This window comes from Panthera leo, chromosome B2 (assembly GCF_018350215.1).
Source record: "Panthera leo isolate Ple1 chromosome B2, P.leo_Ple1_pat1.1, whole genome shotgun sequence".
Taxonomy (NCBI): domain Eukaryota; kingdom Metazoa; phylum Chordata; class Mammalia; order Carnivora; family Felidae; genus Panthera; species Panthera leo.
Genome location: NC_056683.1, coordinates 33,338,415 through 33,359,220, shown reverse-complemented (window position 1 = coordinate 33,359,220; position 20,806 = coordinate 33,338,415). Strand labels below are relative to the sequence as shown.

Sequence of the window (20,806 nt, the reverse complement as noted above, 5' to 3'; positions counted from 1 at the left end):
CTTAAGTCTCTGTCTTGGGCTCAGATCACAATCTCGCAGTTCATGGATTTGAGCTCCATATTGGGCTCTGTGCTGACAGCTCGGAGCCTCGAGCCTGCTTTGGAATCTGCGTCTCCCTCTCTCTCTTCCCCTTTCCTGCTCGCATTCTGCCTCTCAAAAGAAAACATTAAAAATTTTAAGAAAAATAGAATGTTCCTCAAAGAAATTAAAATCCCTGAGATTTTAAACTTTTGCTATGACTGAAAACAGTTGTAATTAGGAGATCTACATAAGCAAAGCTGAAAGTTGCAAAATGTACAGAAGGATGGACAAGAAAAAATTTTACTTTCATGGGGCGCCTGGGTGGCTCAATCGGTTAAGCATCGGACTCTTGATCTGGGCTCAGAGGTCATGATCTCACAAACATGAGATCTCACACCCCACATCAGGCTCTGTGCTGATAGCATGAAGCCTGCTTGGGATTCTCTCTCTCTCTCTCTCTCTCTCTCTCTCTCTCTCTCTCAATCTCTCCCTCCCTCCCTCTCTCTCTCAAAATAAATAAACCTAAAATTTTTTTTCTTACTTAATCCTCGTAAAGACAAGCACTCGATCGTACCTTCCAAATGTAAAAATCAATGCTACTTATCCAGTATCAGTGAATGCTTAATAAATGCTGACTACTGGTATTATTAATGGTATACACATTTGGAGCTGCTTTTCCAGTCACAGTAAAAGGACTGACTCAGCCCATACATCACGTTGCCGCTAGTCATCACTGGCAGGGATAAGCACATGGTGTAGTCACGACAAAGGACAGACCCCACCACGTGGAGACAGAGCTACAGCCGCAGTCTTGCAAGAATCATGCACCAGCCAACTCAACGGTGTTGATACCTGCTTGGCACTATGAAGCTTCAGTGTTTTCAGCTACATTTTCCATTCTGAGTAAAGAAGTTCAGTATATTTCTCTTACTTGTATTCTTTTTAATATTTATTTATTTTTGAGAGAAGTAGAGAGTGAGCGGGGGGAAGGGCAGAGAGAGAGGGAGACAGAATACCAAGCAGGTTCTACGCTGACAGCCCCATGTGGGGCTCAAACCCATGAACCGTGAGATCATGACCTGAGCCGAAACCAAGAGTTGGACGCTTAACCAACTGAGCCACCCAGGTGCCCCCTCTTACTTTTACTTTTATTTTTTCATCTTAACTAATGAAAATGCTCTTAAAAGAAGGTGAGAGCCCCACATAAAAGTGCTGTGAAATCCGTCAGTATAATGGTGCTGGATGCTCTCACTGCCTAATAGAGGCCAAAATCTCTCTAAAGTAGAGCCCTGACTGTCCCAACAACTATCAAAAAGAAAAAATAAGTGGTTCCATGTGCTGCTTTTATCACTTAAAAAAAACGTATTTATCTATTTTGAGACAGAGAGAATGAGCAGGGGAGAGGGGCAGAGGGAGAGAGTGAGAATCCCAAGCAGGCTCCACACTGCCAGCACTGAGCCCAATGTGGGGGCTCAATTCCACAAATCGTGAGATCATAACCTGAGCTGAAATCAAGAGTTGGATGCTTAACCAACTAAGCCACCCAGGCGCCCCTGCTTTTATCACTTTTAAATTGACTCTATAATGTAGTATTTGTATGGCTAGTCAACGGGGGAATCTGGGCCAAGGCAGAAGGACCCAGACCCAAACCTCCCACCTGTACTCCAAGCATAAAAAACCAATGAATAAAATGTAACAACAACAAAAAAATGCTTTTGTGTATATTTTGTATATAGCTCCAAACCAAGAAAAGAAATGCACAGATGTCAGAACAGGAACTCAAAATCAGAGCTGTGAATGGGAACTCCCAATGCCTAAATTAGAAATCAACAGTAAGTACAGAGAGAAATGTGCTTAGTATACTTAATAAAAGACAGTTCAACTCACTCTTCAATGTTTATGTAAAAAGAGTAACACCATGAAACATATTCAGAGTAACAAATAAGACTGAATAATCTAAGTAACAAGTCAGCTTAACAGATCTAGATTCTTATCTAGAGTCAGCCCATAAAGCTGGTGGGAAAACACTATTTAAAGTTGGTCTTCCATAAGTACTACCTAAGGAATTTGGTTACTCAAGTCCCTCAAGCATGCTTTTAAAGTCTTTTGGCATCTATAGGGCCATCTATGGCCAGCAGGAAACTTAAAAAGAGAAAAAAGATTGGAAGCTAGCTGAACTAATCTATACTCTCAAGGATTAGAACACTTGATTTGCAAATTGCCAGATGAACCAGCACAAATGGGGGGGGGGGGGGGACTCTGAGTAGAAATATCAGTCAAGTAAAATACACAAACACACACAACACCACTTCATTATAAACCAATTCAACTGCTTTTCATAGTAAAATAAAATTCTTAGTCTAAATATCTCAGAGCACATTTTTAAGAGGTTTTACTGAAGCATAAATATGTTTAAATATATGAGTTCCTAATGATATTTACAAAAAAAAAAAAAAAAAAAAAAACCTCATTAGACACCACTGAAGACTACTAGGAAACCAAATGGATCTGAAAACTGGTAAAGAACAGAAAAGAATCAGGCATTCAACTCATCTTTTGTGAGCAAACTGTATCCCAGGATAACCAAGTAGTTGGTAACAGGAGGTTTCTCTCTAAAAAGTATTCCAGGTAATAAGTGAAGAACGTAAAATAGAAATGAAATATCACCATTTTGCAAACTCTTAATGAAGTCATCGTCTAGGCAGTGATCTTCAATGGCTGCCACCATCACAAGAAAGAAAGACTCAGGACACTTGGGTGGCTCAATCAGCTGAGCATCTGACTTTAGCTCAGGTCATGACCTCCCGGTTCCTGAGTTTGAGCCCCACACTGGGATTGCTGATGTCAGCCTTTCAGCACAGAGCCCGCTTCCCCCTCTCTACCCTTCCCCCACTTGCGTGCTCCAAAAAATAAATAAATATTTAGAAAAAGAAAAAAAGAAAGACTCAACTGAAGGAAGCACACAACACCCCGAGGAAGAAATCCTGTCAAAAAAATTGAACCTGAATCAGATCAAGTCTCTAGATCCAATTTCCAGCTTATAGGCAATACAGGGGACAGATGAACATGTTAAATGACACATCAGAGATGCAATCAGCAAAACCCGGACTATGGGAAATGGGGCAAATGCCCCTTTTCTTTCAAATACACTGGAAAGAAAAATGACAGAGATGAAACCCACAGATTTAAAGAGACTAAAAGATATATCAAATGAATACAAGGTGTTTACAGACTTGAACAAACCAACTGGAAAATACAAAATATTTTAGACAATATGGAAAATTTGAACCCTAACTAAACATTTGATGATTTTAAGGAATTGCCATTTTTTTAGATGTGATAACGGTATTGTGAATATTTTTTTAAAGAAATCTTTATCTTTTAAAAATATGTGCTTAAGTAATATGATATATAGGCCTCTCTTCAAAATAATTTCGTTGCAGCAGGGGGAGTGGGTGCCTGCGTGGCAGTTAAGCATCTGACTCTTGATTTCAGCTCAGGTCATGATCTCACAATTGTGAGATCAAGCCCAATGTCAAGCTTTCTGTGCTGGGGATGGAGCTGCTTGAGTTTCTTTCTCTCTCACTCCCTCCCTCCCTCTCCCTCTCTCTCTCTCCCCCTCTGCTCTTCTCCCCTGCTTGCATTCTCTCTCTTCCCTTCTCTCTCTCTCTCTCTCTCAAATAAAATTTAAAATAATAACAATAATAATTTAGTTGTGGGGTGATAAAAAGAAACAAAATTGGCCATAAGCTGATAATTGTTTTATGAGTACATAAGGTATGTGAGGTGTCATTATTTTATTCTCTTGATTTCTGTATGTTTGAAATTTCCCAAAATAAAAGCTAGAACAACAAAAGAAAATGGCTTTTGTCTCATTCTGCTTCAAGCATATTGCTCAATGCATTGTGTGTTATTAATGGCCCTCTTCTAAACATTAGCCTCTGAAGAAGGACCTGAGAGGTCCCAACTTGACCATTAAAAATCCTATGCCTGCACAAAAGTAACTTTCTAAATAGAAGTAGCATTAGCGGCCATAGATCAATACATTACTTCCCAATCAGAAGGACCCAGAAGATGTAACTCTTATTATAAGAGTCGTCAAATACAATTGCATATGTAAGTCTCGTCACAGTTGAATACTCAAACTACATCTACTGTTCTCAGTACATAAAATGTTATAAGCACAAATGTGCACACAATCTTATCTACAAGATTACATATGCCAATGCTGTTCCAACAGCAGAAAACTAAAAACAAACTCCTAACTAATGGCAAAGAAGGGATTCAATAATTACAGTTCATACACACTATGGAATACCACTTACTCATTTAAAATGAGGTTGAAGAGAAAATGAAAGTTGTTTATAATACATTAAGTGAAAATTTGAGGCAAAGTATGTACAGAACAGTGTCATTTCTAGTAAAAAAATTTATTATATATATTTACATATTATATTATATTATATTATATTATATTGTATTATATTTTTTTTTTGTATAGAAAAAAGACCAAAGAATGTACATGAAAATTGCAACAGCTAACTCTTTTAGGTGGTGGGATTACAGATGATTTTATTTTCTTCTTTGTGCTTTCATGTGTCTGGCAATTTTTCTATACTAAATGTAGAGGTCCATAATCCCTTATTTAGAATTCAGATACCCAAAAATTCCTGAAAATAGATTTTTAAAAGTTACTGGCAAACTTGTTTAGGTGCAAAACCTGCCCTAAACATACTTCATATTTATCCCCTTTAGTGTGAATATTGACAGATGTCACTGCAGGGATACAATGTTTCAGACTGTTGACCCAGATTCCACTAGGGGCTCACTAGGACTCTTCAACAACCCCAAAATTCTGGATACTAAACCCCAATGTCTCAGACAAAACACTGTAGACCTGTATCAGTCTGTACCCTGCCACCATTACCATGTTTAGGCTTCTAAAAATGGGACTCACATTTGAAAAGGTTGGGAGGTCCTGCTATCAATTATTATAACTTTTAAAGCAGCATCAATATAAAATATGTCCTTAACAACAAGATTACCATTCCAGTTTATCAAAGGTGGCAAAGCACTGGGCTCCCATCAGAAGGTTTCAGCAGCCAAGGTTTACCAGGCATTATGTGCCTTCCATATTTTAGCTCACGTGATGCTGCTTCAGGAAGTAGATACTATCCCAGGCCCATTATACATATGAAGACACAGATGCTCAGAGAGGTTATGTAACTTGACTAACTCACAAGGCAGAGTTGGGTCAGAGTCTGACCTTCGGCAGCCATGCTAAGGCCTCGTCAGTTAAGTAATCCACAGGGCAGTTCTGCTTCCTGGATCATCTCCACCATTTTTAATAGCAGTAATAACATCACAAGTAAAGCAGAGACGACTGACTTGTTTTAAAAACTCTTTTTTGATTTGTAAACTAAACAAACTTGATCTACAAATTACTAAGAAAGGATAAATATGAAGCCATAACATATAATTTCTAGTATTACTACCATTAACTCTAACCACACCAAAGTTATTTGAAGATGTTCTACGAATGTAACAATATAATTTTCTATACCACAGAAAATCTCCCAGTAATCTTTTGGAAATCAGTGTGGGGAACATTTTCTGAGGGCTGTCCAGAAGAGACCAAGTTCCTACCCACAGGAGAGCCTGACATTTCCAAGAACAAACTCTCCACTATCTACTTTTGGGGTTTCCTTGGTGTCTCTGGGCTATAAAACCCAGTAATTTACTTTCCCTACTGAAAACTAGGGTAGAAATAGCCTTGACTTCCTTTTGCAAGCCAAATTTCACAGCTGTTGAGGGTGAACAAACCAAGGGGAAAAAAACCTTCAGAAGGGATTTTTCTGGCCAAGGATGCAACTTTCACTGGGACCATAATCTCCCAGGACAAGTGAACATACTGAAGCTGACTGGCTACAAATCAAATTCTTCCAACCACAAGACTGTTTCACTGTTTCCAGTCTCTAATTTTTGTAACTAAGACAGTAAAAACTGAACTTCAATTGGAGAATTCAGAAAAAGGGAGAGATGTCTGACTTTTCAAACTTATGTAAAATTACCTTTTTCTTTTCTTTTTTAAAAATGTTTATTTATTTTTGAGAGACAGAGACAGAGCACAAGCAGGGGAGGGGCAGAGAGAGAGAGAGGGAGATACAGAATCTGAAGCAGGCTCCAGGCTCTGAGCTGTCAACACAGAGCCTAATGCAGGGCTCGAACCCACAAACCGCGAGGTCATGACTTGAGCTGAAGTCAGACGCTTAATTAACCGACTGAGCCACCCAGGTGCCCCTAAATCTTTTTCTACACTTACACGCCCTACTCGTTTAAGATTAGTAACTCTCTAGATTTTTAGGCACAAAATAACCACATAAAATCATAGTCTGCTTTAAAGAAAACAAAAATGTACAGCAATTCCAAAATAAAAGGGCTGCTATCCCAATAAAATCATACTTAAAAGAGGTATATTAAAAAGTTCTTGAGGCGCCTGAGTGGCTCAGTCGGTTAAGCATCTGACTTCGGCTCAGGTCATGATCTCACGGTTCATGAGTTCGAGCCCCGCATCAGGCTCTGTGCTGACAGCTCAGAGCCTGGAGCCCGCTTCAGATTCTGTGTCTCCCTCCGTCTGCTCCTCCGCCGCTTGCACTCTGTCTCTTGCACTATCTCAAAAATAAGCATTTAAAAAAAAAAAGTTCTTTAAAAATCATTTTTAAGGAATTGAAAAGCTTTAGTGTAATATCAAGAAAACTGTTATCCTAATGGATAGTTGTGTTTTGTTGGTTTGTTTTGTTGCGTTCTCTTGGAAAGAACCAGAACTTAGATCACACATGTCCATGAGATCCTGCTTCAGGACCTCACATCAACATCGTAGAATGCTGTTGTCCTCTTAGGATGTTAAAATCATTTGCTCAAATTAGGCATATTCAAAAGAAATCTGGCACTGCAGGAAGGCAGTGAGAGAAAAGCTGTCATGTCATTACAGTTTACAAGCTATACATCCATTCTGGGGAGTGAATGAAGGACCATTTTAATGGGATGGTTTTGTTAAACACTTTTTTTTCTTTTGAGTGTGAATTACTTACATAAATTTAGGAATCTTTCTTAAAAACAATGAATAGGTTGTCATTGTCTTCTGACATTGGAAGAACTTTCTATTGTCCCCAAAGTGGGGTCCATTTTTCAAAAGCTTTCATTCTTCATTCCTTATTTCAAAAAAATTTTTCATATTTTTGGGAAACTCGTGGTGATTTCTGGATAGTCTCCCTCCTCACCTCAACTGGTAGAATAAAAACTAGTTTATAGCTACATTTATTGCTACTGTCTATACATTTTCCGATTTCTCCAGTAAGCCTCCTTGGCTTCTTCTGTTCTTACTCTTCTCATGCTTGAGAAATTAAATATAGAATGTTCCTAAACTATGACACATCTACTCCTCAGTCCTAGCCTTTGGTTTAGTTTCTCTGTGCTTCTGAACCCTCAGGAATGCATTTTACTTTACACCTTTCACATACATCAGTATTTAGCTCAAAACTCAATAAAAGTTTAAGTCGATATATGATGATTTCTTGTAACATTTTCTTTTTTCAGGCCTTTTTGCCCTTTAGTTGATAGAATTCACTTCTAACCCAAATCTTACGGTCTCTAATAGAATTTGCTTTCCTGGAAATCAACAGTTTCACTAAAAGCATCAACATATCAAACTCTACGTTCCATGACAATGTGCGTCCAGGGCTGAAAAATACCATGAGTTAAAATGATGTTTAACACAGCGCTTGTCCCAAGCTACCAACTGAAGGCATGCATTTGTTCAACAATCAGAAAAGGAGATACTATTATGTAAAGTAAAATCCATGCCATCCGGAACCACTCTAGGACTAGACATTTCAGATAACTATGCTTTCTAAATAATCTACTTTAAGTAACAAAAATTATATTTGAATCATCTTGGATAAAAAACTAAAATATGTTTTTCCTTCTTTCATTAACATGCTCTATTGCATATAACTTATTTGATGGCTAAGAGTCATAATAAACAGAAATTACAGCACTAAGATCTAGTACAACAATGCTTGGGGCCTATGCAAGTGTGTAGGGCTATGCACATCTATGTTAATAGTCTCAAATTACTGAGGATGGGAAAAGCTAGGATAGATTTTAATCGCTTTTTCTGTCTCTTATTTTGTCAATCAGTCACACAGACAAATCCTACTACTATAAACCCTGGAAACAGACCATGTATCAGGAGAGGGACTGATTTTGATAAAGTACCTATTCTGTGCCAGGTCTGAGATAAACTTTGCAAGGCATGTAGCAATCAGCCTGGCACAAAAGTAGAAAATGGGTAAACACTAGGTAAATGAATAGCACTAATGTGCCTACCTAAGCACGTTCTCTCTTATTTACAGCTTCTAATCTGCCATGACCTGGAAAACGCATACCCAAGTGTGAAAGAACACCATTTAAAATATGTCTAGCCTGGTACTTTGCACCTACCAGGGGCAGCATGGCAAAACTGTATGTGCTGAACTGAGGATGGCGAATAGTGAGCATTTACAATGTGCCAGAAAGTGTGGGAAGTGTCTTACACACATTATCTAAGGTGATACCTATAAAGCAAACAATATTATCCCCATTTTACAGATGGAGAAATTGAGGCTCCAAGTGGTTGAGTAATTTGTAATAAAATCAAGCAGCTAGTCGGTGATGGCAGTACTCTATGAATTCAGGCAGTCTGACTACAGAACAAGTAGTCTTTTTCTTTTTGAGAGAGTGAGAGTGAGATAGAGAGTGAAAGAGAGAATGAGTGGGGGAGGGGCAGAGAGAGAGGGAGACAGAGAATCTGTAACAGGCTCCAGGCTTTGAGCTGTCAGCACGCAGCCCAACGCAGGGATCGAACTCCCGAATGGTGAGATCATGACCTGAGCCGGAAGTCAGATGCTCAACCAACTGAGCCACCCAGGCGCCCCAAGAACAAGTGTTCTTAAGTGTAATACTACACTGCCTCTGAATAAATGTGCAGTAAAGAAGAAAAGGTCAGAAAGACATGAAGTTTATAACAACTTTTTGTTTTCCTAGTAGAAGTTTTTGCTGACTTTCTGATTCTCAGGGATATTCTCAATGGGTGAGGGTTACTGCACGTCAACATTATACTGACAGGCCAGTGCAATAAACTATGAAAGCCAGACAAATAAAGAATGAGCCAGTGAATTACTGCACACTACAGATGATGGGTTCCAAAGAAGTAGAAGCCTGAGAGATCTGTGTGTATTAGGGTCATTAGGGAGGGCTGTAAGAAGTTAAGACCTAAGCCCAAGAAGTGTAAGAGAAAAGCCATGGGGTAAGAGAAGGGGCATTTTGTAGTTTCAGAATCAGCACAAACCCTCTGTGGAAATGGCGGGGGGAGGGGTCGGTTGGGGGGGTTGGTCATAAGTAGATGAACAAACACACATGTGGTTTGGAACATTTATATCCAATGCAGCTGTAAGCTCTTATTCTTGCCAGCTTTACTTGGTCACTCAAACAGCTGGACAAACATAGGTTACAGTTGACAGTACTAGTGGGGGTGGGATATGGCAGTTAATGCAAAGGCTAGATCTAAAGCTACAATTCCCTAGCTCCCGTTAAGGGTCCTTGAGGTGTGGAGGGTGGGCATAGGGAACCTACCTCTACAATTTCCAAACCTAAAAAGGGAGGACATGCTGACCTAGGGACTATTTAAATACATAGTATCATTTGCTCAGAGATCTTTCACTAGGTTGAGCCAGAATCACCTCTAATTAATGACACACCTAGTGTAACTATTGGTGCAGATCCTCCCTGCCCCTAAGAATCACAAGGATGAGAGGTTAGGGCAGCTCTTAGGCCATCTACCATCTCTATAAGAGACAGGAGAGCAAGTCAGGAATCAGCTGTCTTACGCAAGGGTGTGGAGACACATCCACACTTCAGGACAGAGACTGAGCTTACTAGCATGAGGCCAAAAGTAAAAACACTGTGGTAAACAAAGATTTCCTAGTCTTGCTTAACTACACGGCAGCTAAATCCTCAGCAAAATGTTAACAGTCTCTGAAGTGTGAGCCTAAGAGCAATTTGACCTGTACTTGGAAAAGGTGGGAGACATGTGCAAGTTTCTCACTTCAGCAGGATATACAAGGGGTTAAGGTATCTTCTGGCAAACCTCCAAATGCTACATTATTCACCTGATTAGAGACTGGCACTTGGAACATGTATGGTCTTTCTCTCATCTCTCAGATATCAGAAGTGCAGAAATATCAAAGTAATCCTGATAAGATTCAAAACCCAATGCATGCATCCAAAGTACGTTTGAGTTGCGAGGCACTGATCTAGGGACTGAGACTATAAACATACGAAGAAAGACTACATCACTCTAAAGGATGGAAATGTACCCATTCATTATTACGTTTTATCATGCCCAAAAACTCAAGACTGCCGGCAGGAAGTTCTTCTAGTGCCCCAGTAGCACCAAACAAGTCTTTTTCCTGCTTCTATGCCTCTGACCATAGCTTGCCAACCTGGAATGGTCTCACTGTACGTCACCTATCTATATCCTCACATCCTTCAAAGCCACCTGAAGTCCTCCTCCTAGAAGTCATAATCTCCATCTCATCCCCTAAGTTCTGTCTCCTTTTGCTGAACTACTAACAATCACAGCGAGTACAACCATCACTCTATTTAGAAATTTGTCATCCTCTAATCGATAACTTTTATTCATTCAATGAATCCTAGGTACCAACTGTGCGACAGCATTGCCCTAGGGACTGGAGAAACTGCGGCAAACAGCACTGGTTTTAACCTCCCAAAAAAGAACTCATGGGGAGAGTTCTCCTATGCCGCTTTTGAAAATCTTCTGTGTAGACCTGGGTCTGTACTCAGTGCTTCATACCTAACAATTTATTAGAGCCCTGGGCTTCTTTGGTCCAAACTCACTCAAACTGAAGTTACAAAAACCAATGGGGAACAAAAGCCAACGAAGCCATTTCTAAATGAACTTCCACTTCGTAAAAACCTCAAAAGAACAAGGAAGGAAAAGAAAACAGGCTATGAAAGTGCTGCTGAACCAACACATTTTACTCACACTGACAAAGTACCTCCAATCCCCCCTCCAAGCCACACAAAAGTGACCTTTCTCTCTCCATCCTTACCAGCTCCGGATTCAAGTGTTTATTTTAACAACAGATCTCAGAAAAGTTTAAAGCACCCCTAAGTTTCCTAAACAGATTTTCCTAAAGCTTTGTTTCTTGATGAGTAACCCCCTTGATGAATCTCGCATATGCCACTTAAGAGACTGATCCAATGAGGCTCCCGACAACGAACTAGAATTTGAGCTGCAAGCACAAGAGGGGCTAAAAGAACACCACTCTGAACGTGATAAATCCAGACACAATTTTAGTATCAACAACAAAAGCCAGGTCCTGCGGAGCAGGGTGGAAGGTTCCAAGTTCCCAAAAGAAGGGAGCCAAGAGAATTTCCTCCGGGGGGAGCGGTGGGATTCTGCAAGGCGTGGGAGTTTCTGCATGAGGTGAGGGAGATTTCAAATAAATATTTCTCTGCTCTAAAGTAGCTTGTGAGATACGACAGCTGGCACCCGAGAGCGGGCGAGGGTGAAGCCGGGCTGTGCCATGCGGCGGAGGCTGCCACCCGGGCACTCCCACCATTCTCCGCAGCCGGGTCAGGATATGAGAGCCCGGCGCCGCGCGGACCTGCACGGGCGCTCCTGGCCCCGTGGGCCGCCGGTCCTCGACCCTGGCACCCAGCAAAGCCACCCGCCCGGGTCTCAGGCGCCCCGACCTCTCAGGAGCCCCAGGAGACGGGCGGGGGAGAGGGGATCTCCAGCCAGCCGTCCGGCCCCGGCGCGTTACCCACCTGAGCAGACTGGAGAGGGGATGGCTCGAGGACCCGAGGCCGCCGCCGCCGCCGCCGCTGCTCCCGGAGGAGCCGCCGCCGCCGCCGCCGCCCCCGAAGCCTGAGGAGAGCCGCTTCCCGGACAGCAGCTTCTCCACGGCCGGGAGGTGCCCGGTGCGGGCCGCCTCCAGCAGCTCCTGCTCCTTCCCCATCCCCAGGGCCACCGCCCCCTGGACCCCCTTCCCGGGGCCGCAGCCGAGCCTGCTCCGGCTCCCAAACTTTCCGTCTCCGGGCAACGCACCCCCCAAACCGGCCGGGGACACCACCCCCCTCCCCCCCGCCTTTTCTGCCCAGGAGCGCGTCACTTCCGGGATCTGGCGTCACGCGTCACCGCGCCCCCGCGCCCCGCCCCCTTGCCCACCTAGCTGGGCGGGGCTCGGCCGGCGGGCGCAGGTGGCTTTGGTCTGCTGGAAGCCGACCGGTTTGTGTCGGGATAGGCCTCCAAGGGCAAGAGGAAAGCGCCTGATAGATACCCGCTGTACAGGTGTTAGGGAACAAATGGGGCCCACCTGTATGCGCCTCCCGACGTGCGCTTCCTCCCCAAAGGTTTTGGGAGCCCACAGGACAGGAAATACGGTAATTCACCCAGGCAGCTTAGAAACAAAGAGAGAAATACGGTAACGCGCACCTACATTTTCAAGTTCATTCTTTCGGCACGCATAAGTTAAATATGTGATGGATGTTGGGACCTAGTGATACAGAAGTGAATAAAATGGCCTGCTCCGCACCTCAATGAGGGAAGAGAGGAAATTTTTAAAATACAAATATCTCTTCTTCATGGTCCCAATCTCTGAAAAGGCTCGTTAAAGTGAAACATGCAAAGACAAGACCTCCCTTCCCAGTAGAGTTTGTTTCCTCTTACTTTTTGATGAAATTAACCGAACTGACATAAGAAGTCAAGTTTGTGAAACCGACCTGGATAGTGAGTACCGGTGAATTGGAAAAATCATTTAATTGGGTAGAAAGTATATATTGTCTTTGCTACTGGAACTGTTCCTACCTCTAATTAGGCGCTCAACAAATGTGGAGTGAATCGATGGGTTGGATCAATTCTGTTCAAGTTATATGACTTTTTTTTTTTTTTTTTAGGTGCTTGAGGAACCGAAAAGAAATGGCAATTCACACAGGCCCACGGCCTCTCCCCAATTAAAATGTACGAGGTTGAGTCCCTGCCTAAAACTTTACCAGGCAGCCACATCCCGAGGCATTGGCGTACAACGGAAAAGAGTCTTCTACCGTCCCCAAACTTTACTCTGAGGAAAATGGATTAGGGAGTTAACCACGTTTTTAGGAAGGCAGCATGGAGGGGGAAAAACGTCCTTCAGGAAATAACACAGCTCTCCTTTACAAATGCTGATTTCCCAGAGTGGGAAACCCACAAACTGATTTCCGTACCCTCAATTTTCCGTCTCCAACCGCCACCAAATCAGTTAAAACGGAGCTCTTGAAGTTCCCTACGCGTGCCTTAAAATGATCCCTCCGAGGAGCGGTAGGGGTGACGTCATCGTAGCGCGACGCTAGGAAGTAAGCTTCTAGGCTGCTCTGACTCTGTCAGTCCCGAGCTCCAGAACCTGACAGGACTGCGGTCTCGCCCTTCTTTTTCTTGCTGCTATGGATAATGCCTGCGAGTCGCCCCCGGAAAAAGGTGGAGAGACGGGGGAGTCAGAAGAAACGGCTGCTGCTCCCGGGGGCCCGGGGGCTACCGACACAGACGGAATCCCAGAAGAAACTGATGGGGACGGAGATGCGGATTTGAAAGAAGCTGCGGCGGAGGAAGGCGAGGTAGGGAGACATGTGTGGATGAGGTCAGAGGAGTACTCCGAGATTGTGTTAACAGAGCTTGCTCGACCGGCTTCCTGGTTGGTCCCTGCCAAGCCCAGATAACTCGAACTCACCATGACTCCCTCTAGATCTGCCAAGATGTGTGCGGAGAGGGAGGAGACAAAACTGTAGTGCTGGTTCGGTTCCAGAGTCCCAGCCTCTGGGTTAATACTTTTAATCCCCGCTCCTAGATATTAAGGCTACTTCTAAGAGATTTTTTAAAAAATTTTAGGCAAATTCTACCCCTAACGTGGGGCTGTACCTCAGGACCCTGAGATCAAGAGTCCCATGCTTTTCAGGAAGGGCTACTCAGGCGCCCCTAAGGGAATTTTACATAGCCTCTTGGTTTTCCTGGTGAGGAAATTGGGATCTGATGTCACAGACAGTGCAAGAGCTAGAACCCAGGATTCCTCGTATCCCTTTGACCGAAATATGGTTTCTCCTAGATGTTGCTCAAGCATAACTGTCATACGCCGCAGAGCCGTTAAAGGGAGACTTGGAGTTACTGGTTCGGTCATGTTTTTACCCTCGTGGGACATTTAACTACGACCAGTGACCTGGGTGTCAATGTCCAAGGGACTCTATAGCATAAACACACCAAACCCCAAGAGCTCAGCAGTGTTGCCTAACTGAGCATCAGTCAGGGGACTAGAATCTCAGCGTGCTCTGGCTTCCATTTCTAGAGATGGAATCTTGGAGTCTTAGAACTTCCTAGGGACTTAAACAGATCATGGGGAGGACACTGCATTAGATAGAAACAGCCTTTCAGAGAATTAGGTTGCATCAAAATATATAAAGTAAGAACTTTTAGAAAAATGTGGGAGCACCTGGTTGGCTCAGTTGGTTGAGCATGGGACACTTCATTTCAGCTCAGGTCATGTTCTCACGGGTTCCTGAGTTCAAGCCCTGCACTGGGCTCTGCGCTGTCAGCAAGGCTCCAGCTTGGGATTTCTCTCTCTCTGCCGCTCCACACCTCGTGCTCACATGCTCTCTCGCTCTCTCAAAAAATAAGCATTAAAAAAAAATGTGATGAAACTTTTTAAAGAAGGAACCTTTAAAAAAGATCTGAAGGACATAGAGGGTTTGAATAATAATTGGTTCGGTCCAATAAAGAGCTCACTACATACAGAAATTTGCACCCAACAGGAGATACATTTTTTTTTGATACTTCTGACTGAAACACTGTTGTTTTTTTTAATGTTTATTTATTTTTGAGAGAGAGAGAGAGAGCACGACCGGCTTGGGGGGGGGGGGGGGTTGAAGAGAGAGAGGGAGACACAGAATCCGAAGCAGTCACCAGGCTCAGAGCTTCAGAGCCTGACGCAGGGCTCAAACCCACGAGCCGTGAGATCGTGACCTGAGCCAAAGTCGGACATTTAACGGACTGAGCCACCCAGGCGCCCCAAACTGAAACACTTTTAAAAATTGATCATATACCAGGGGTACCTGGGTGGCTGGTTGGTTAAGCTTCCAACTCTTGACTTCCGCTCAGGTCATGATCTCAGGGTTTGTGACATGGAGCCAAGGCTGGGCTCCCTGCTGACAGCACGGAGTCTGCTTGGGATTCTCAGTCTCCTGTCTCCCTCTTTCTCTGCCCTTCCCCCACTCGCGTGCACGCACATGCGCGCTTTCTCTTTCTCTCTCTTTTTCTCTCTCTCTTTCCCCGTCAAAAAATAAACCTTTTTTAAAGTTAATTTAAATTAAATTAACTTTAAAGATTGATCATATACCATACCACAAAGAAAAACCCAAATTCTTAAAAGCGGAAATCAAAACAGGGCGCATCCTATTAGCACAGTGCAATAAATATGAAATTAACAACAAAAAGCTTCTCCCAACTGCCACTCCCCCCAAATAAACTAACCCCTGGACATTTTAAACTGTTTTTTAAATAGCCCTTAGATTAAATTAACAAAGAGAACACTACATCATATCATACGGGCCTTGACCAAAACCGTATTTAAAGAAAAATTCATAGCTTTACATATTTGTATTAACAAACAGGAGATGCTGAAAATAAGCACCCAACTCAAGAAACCAGAAAAAGAACAGAATAAACCAGAAATATTTGATGTTCAAATTTAGGCCAAATAAATTTTAAAATCCAAGAAAAATGACTCATTTTTAAGGAGAATATAAATCACCAAAATTCAAGCACATAGAGGTTAGAAAACTTGTATAAATAGGTAACTAGAGAAGAAATTGAAAAGTTTTTTTAAAGATACGCTATCTTCACTTTTACCTACCCCCTTATATTCCTCTATGAGTTTATGTGAGTTCCTCTTTAAGAAAAACAGGTTAAATCCCATTAATGAAGTTTGTTGTCTTTTGATTGTATATTAAGTTGGAGGGGATGAAGTTTGGATTTGAATTATTATTAAACATCTAGCATGAGTAAACCTATGTTAAATGCTTATGTGGGAAGAGAAATAAGAGACAAACCTATCTTCAAAAAGTTCACATTCTAGCAGTGAGAAACATTTGCGTGATACAGTAGAATTGAAAGATAGGAAGAAAAGAGCATTATGTGTGGGAGAAGCTCACTTAAAAGTTCCGAATCCATGGGGCGCCTGGGTGGCTCAGTCAGTTGAGCTTCTGATTCTTGGGTTCCACTCAGGTTATGACTTCATGGTTCATGAGCTGGAGTCCACGTTGGGCTGTGTGCTGTCAGTGTGGAACCTGCTTGGGATTCTCTCTCTCTCTCTCTCTCTCTCTCTCTCTCTCTCTCTCTCTCTGTCTCTCTCTCTGTCTGTCTCTCTCTCTCTCTGTCTCTCTCTCTCAAAATAAATAAGCTTTAAAAATATATATTAAAAAACAAAAGTTCCAAATCCAGGGCCAACTAGCTCGCTCAGTTGATAGAACCTACAACTCTTGATCTCAGGGTCATGAGTTCGAGCCCCATGCTGGAGGTAGAGTTTACTTTAAAAAAAAAAAAAAATTATTAAAAGTTACAAATCCAAAGAAACACTGTTTTGATGAGAGGGTGCCTCCTTTTTAATATTCTTTCAAGATGGAATCATCAACAATAAAGAGATGTATAGATTTAGAGGCAGAAGAGCTGGCTGGATGGAGAGGCCTTTTCTGACATCCCCTCTAAAGGATGAGGTCAGGAAAGTGGGCTCAATGCGGGAGAGTGGTTATCATGATCCTTGGCACTTCATTTCCTTTGTAAACATACTAGAGCTAGGATCATATAGCTAAACTGGAAAGTTGGATTCTTTGGCTGGTTTTCTTTTCACAGCTAGGCTATAAACTTCTTTAGGACAGAGAGTGTATCTTAACGCATGATGGTACAGCCAGTGCTTGGAACCAAAAAAACTATTGAATAATGGATTTGTTGTGCTGTAAAGAGAATGAGGTCTTACCTTCTTCCCCAAGTCTGGAAAGTAGGCCAAATATATAATAGGGTTTCTTTTCATCTTCTCAGCTGAAGAGTCAGGATATCTCAGATTTAACAGCAGTTGAAAGGGAAGACTCATCTTTACTTACTCCTGCAGCCAAAAAAATGAAAATAGATACCAAAGAAAAGAAAGAGAAGAAGCAAAAAGTGGATGAAGATGAGATTCAAAAGATGCAGTAAGTTACTTTCTGATTTTTTTTCCCCATTTCAAGTCTCTAACTTGACCGTACAAAGTCAATAAATTTGGGGAGCCTGTAATTTTTTTCCCTTTTTTATACTCAAAAGAAAGTAAAGCAAATAATACTTTATGTAACATTTTAGGAAATATAAATAAATAAAAAGAAAAAAATATCCTCTTGTCACCAGAAATAAACACTGTTAGTATTTTGAGGTATAGTCTCCAAGGTATTTTCTATACATGTATATCCAGAAATAAATTTTTTCAAAGATGTTACTGTTTGTGACCTGTTTTTCACATTGTATATGGTGAATGTTTTCCATCTTTTTTAATGGGCTCATTGCAAATTTATCAGAGAATACAGAAAAATAGAAAAAATAATTACCCATAATCCCACCACCCACAGTTAACCCTGGGTATGGATTAGGTTATATACTTTTTCAGATTTTGTTTTAAATGTTTTAAATATTTATAGCTAAATACTTTCTTGTAAATCTGCCTGTAAATTATCAATTTCAGTGGGTGCATTGTATTCCATTATGTAGATGAATGATCATTTAACCAATACCTGTAGTTCTCTTTCTTCTTTTGACATTATTATGATTGAGCATCTTTGAGCCCATCTTTGCATACTTGTCCATTTAGTTCCTAAATAAATCCCCAAGGAGTGAATTGCCAGTTCAAACAGTCTGAATGTTTTCAAAGACTCTTCATACACATTTCCAAATTTTTCTCCAGAAAGGTGGTTGCACTTCACACTCTACCAGCATGTATAAGTTTGTGTCCTCCCATTCTTACTAATACCATTCTTTATAATGCTCATCTGTCTGATTCATGAAAAATGTTATCTTATTTTAGTTTATCATTTTAATTTCTTTAGTTAATAGTGAAGGTTAACTTTTTTTCCTCTGTGTTGGTCATCGGTCATTTTTGTAACTTGCCTATTCATGTCCTTTGCTTATTTTCAAAATCGCTATCTTTTATTTATTGGAAAGCATTAAGAGCATAAACCCTTCTCCATATATTTTACAAATATTTTCCCCCAAGTCTGTTAATGTCAAAAACTAGTGGTTTGAATATAAATTTATGTATCAAATTTTTACCATCAATGTGAAATGTAATAAGGTAGAGTTAGGGGTAGAGAGAGCCTAGTGCTGAAAACATAATCTGTATAGTGACCCAACATTGTAGTTTAAGTTTTTGTTGTTAATGAAGTAGAAACGAAGTTGGATGTCATTTTCTCTCAAGTTTCTAAAGAGTAAAAATGCTTTGTCTTCATTCCTTGTAAGCACCAAGCTTAATGCTATTGACCCCTCGAAAATTCATTTTCTAATTGTCTGAGACTTTTATTGATGTGATAATATACCTTAAACATTTGTTGTTGTAAGCCAACTTAATTATCTGAATCTTTGTCTAGAATCCTGGTTTCTTCTTTTTCTGAGGAGCAACTGAACCGTTATGAGATGTACCGCCGGTCAGCGTTCCCTAAGGCAGCCATTAAAAGGGTAAGGATGGGCTATCACACTTCATTTCCGTCAGATATGAGAGTTGAACTAGACACAAGAACTGTGTCCACCTCATTTTGAATGAGGTGCTAGTCAAGTTGGTGGATCATTCACACAGGAAAACAAAAATAAAATGCCTCTCGATTATCAATTGGAGTTTTGTATTCTGGGGATAAGGTCTAAACATAGAGAATGAGTGGCTGTACACCTGAATCTTTGTCTTAATAGTCTTAATTTCAGTATCCAGCCTTTAGTAAAAACCTTTTTAGTACAAAACTCTTAAGGGTACCATATTCTTAAAAGCAGTCCTTGACTTTCTTAATCATAGTCTTTGTTCTTCTTTCAAGCTGATCCAGTCCATCACTGGCACCTCTGTGTCTCAGAATGTTGTTATTGCTATGTCTGGCATTTCCAAGGTTTTCGTCGGGGAGGTGGTAGAAGAAGGTAAGTGTTGTTGATAGCATGTACAGGATTGAACCTCTGGTGGTCTTAACTTTCAAGAATATCTATGCTAGGGGACCTAATAAAGTACCTGTGGGTGTTTCCATTTGCACTAGAAGTTGACCAAGTGGGGCACTTTGTATTCAGGAGAGCATGACCATTATTCCTCAAAAGTTTTAATACTGGGACTCAAGGAAGCATCTGGGAAATCTTTCCAGATTCCTGTCCTCAGTCCAGGGCGACAGAAGCCTACTCCGTATTTTTCCCCAATGGAGTTTGCTCATTTCTGTTGCCAAATTAAAGACCTAAGATAAGCTATCACTGGGGGCTGACCAGTGTGGTATGATGAGGAGTTGTCGAATCCTGGGAACTGTCCTCTATCCATCAAAGAAAGAACCTTGGCTGAGTGTATTGCTGGTCTCCAGTCAGTGAAATGTTTTATTTTTTTAAGTAGAAGATTATATATTACACTAAAGCTAACATGATAGGTTTTATAGCATTCTCTTAAGAAGGGAAAATGTCTTGGTTTATTTCCTTAGCAAGCTTAAGAAGGGTTAATGAGAATTACAGGATTCAAATGGATTATGTGATTAATAAGTCCTGTGTGACCATGAAACTTTCTTCTTATCTTCTGTCTAGCACTGGATGTGTGTGAGAAGTGGGGAGAGATGCCACCACTACAACCCAAACATATGAGAGAGGCTGTTCGGAGGTTAAAGTCGAAGGGGCAGATCCCCAACTCAAAGCACAAAAAAATCATCTTCTTCTAGACTGAAGCCTAGAAAGGCCTGGTACTGAAGGAAGGAGTACCGGTTCCAGACTTCCTACTGCATGAGACTTTTGCACAGGTGCTTTAGTCCTCTAAGGATTCCATGATGATTTTAATGTTTCTCAGAACTCTGATATTCATCACATCTAAAAGGCATGCAGCCTGTTTCATACTTGCCTTGACTAAATATTGGCACCTCTTTGGACATTCTGAGGCATTTAACTATTTCTTGGCTAGTTGGAAGAAGAAAGGTACATGGGCCTTAAGCGTCTTCCAGACAGAGAAGCTGCTTTCAGAAAGTCTTTCCAAGAAAGCTTTGATGGTTTCACATTGAAGCATGAAGTTGCTATGATTTAGGTTGTTTCTTCCATCTGGTTTTAAGTAGATGAAACAACCAGTAACTTTGACTTGTGATACTCTACCATGAAGAACACAGTGATGGGAGGAGTAGTGGAAAAGTTTATCCCTGTACACATGTAAAGTTCCCTATGGATCTTGGTGAGTGATCATTAAACTGTTTTCCAACTTGCCTTATGTGTATTCATTTTCTGTCTAGCTGGTTGGAATGGGGAGAAGTTCATCATTATTTTTTGGTGTCAGATTAAAACTGGTCTTTGGCTTTTTTTGAAAATTTGAGCCCTTCCCATTTTCTACTAGAACCATTTAAAATTTTCTCAAGAGTACTTAAAACACTTAAAAAATAATGTAAAAGCCCATATGTTTCAGGTTCCTATAAACAG

General features: G+C 41.3%; 2 protein-coding genes across 9 annotated transcripts in view; one reads left to right on the top strand and one right to left on the bottom strand.

The window, feature by feature from the left end:
- The window catches only part of ANKS1A (ankyrin repeat and sterile alpha motif domain containing 1A), a 179,091-nt gene extending 166,869 nt beyond the window's left edge, over positions 1 to 12,222 (bottom strand). For 3 of the 5 annotated variants that reach the window (XM_042938509.1, XM_042938507.1, XM_042938511.1), the window contains exon 1: positions 11,914 to 12,222. In XM_042938509.1, the coding sequence (XP_042794443.1) occupies positions 11,914 to 12,104 (191 nt within the window). In that variant the 5' untranslated portion in view covers positions 12,105 to 12,222. The remainder of the gene's footprint in view (positions 1 to 11,913) is intronic. The other 2 variants (XM_042938510.1, XM_042938512.1) reach the window with 1 other exon arrangement.
- Positions 12,223 to 12,313: 91 nt separating this feature from the next.
- On the top strand, positions 12,314 to 20,596 carry TAF11 (TATA-box binding protein associated factor 11). 4 transcript variants are annotated; one of them, XM_042938516.1, is made up of 6 exons: positions 12,314 to 12,528; positions 13,042 to 13,734; positions 17,201 to 17,349; positions 18,769 to 18,856; positions 19,204 to 19,300; positions 19,937 to 20,596. In XM_042938516.1, exons 2-6 carry the CDS (start codon positions 13,564 to 13,566, stop codon positions 20,065 to 20,067), a joined length of 636 nt encoding a protein of 211 aa, XP_042794450.1. In that variant the 5' UTR covers positions 12,314 to 12,528; positions 13,042 to 13,563; the 3' UTR covers positions 20,068 to 20,596. The 4 variants fall into 4 exon arrangements, with proteins under 4 accessions (XP_042794450.1, XP_042794451.1, XP_042794452.1 ...); XM_042938517.1 differs by having other exon boundaries at positions 12,314 to 12,569; XM_042938518.1 differs by lacking the exon at positions 12,314 to 12,528 and adding an exon at positions 12,634 to 12,874.
- Positions 20,597 to 20,806: the final 210 nt, after the last annotated feature.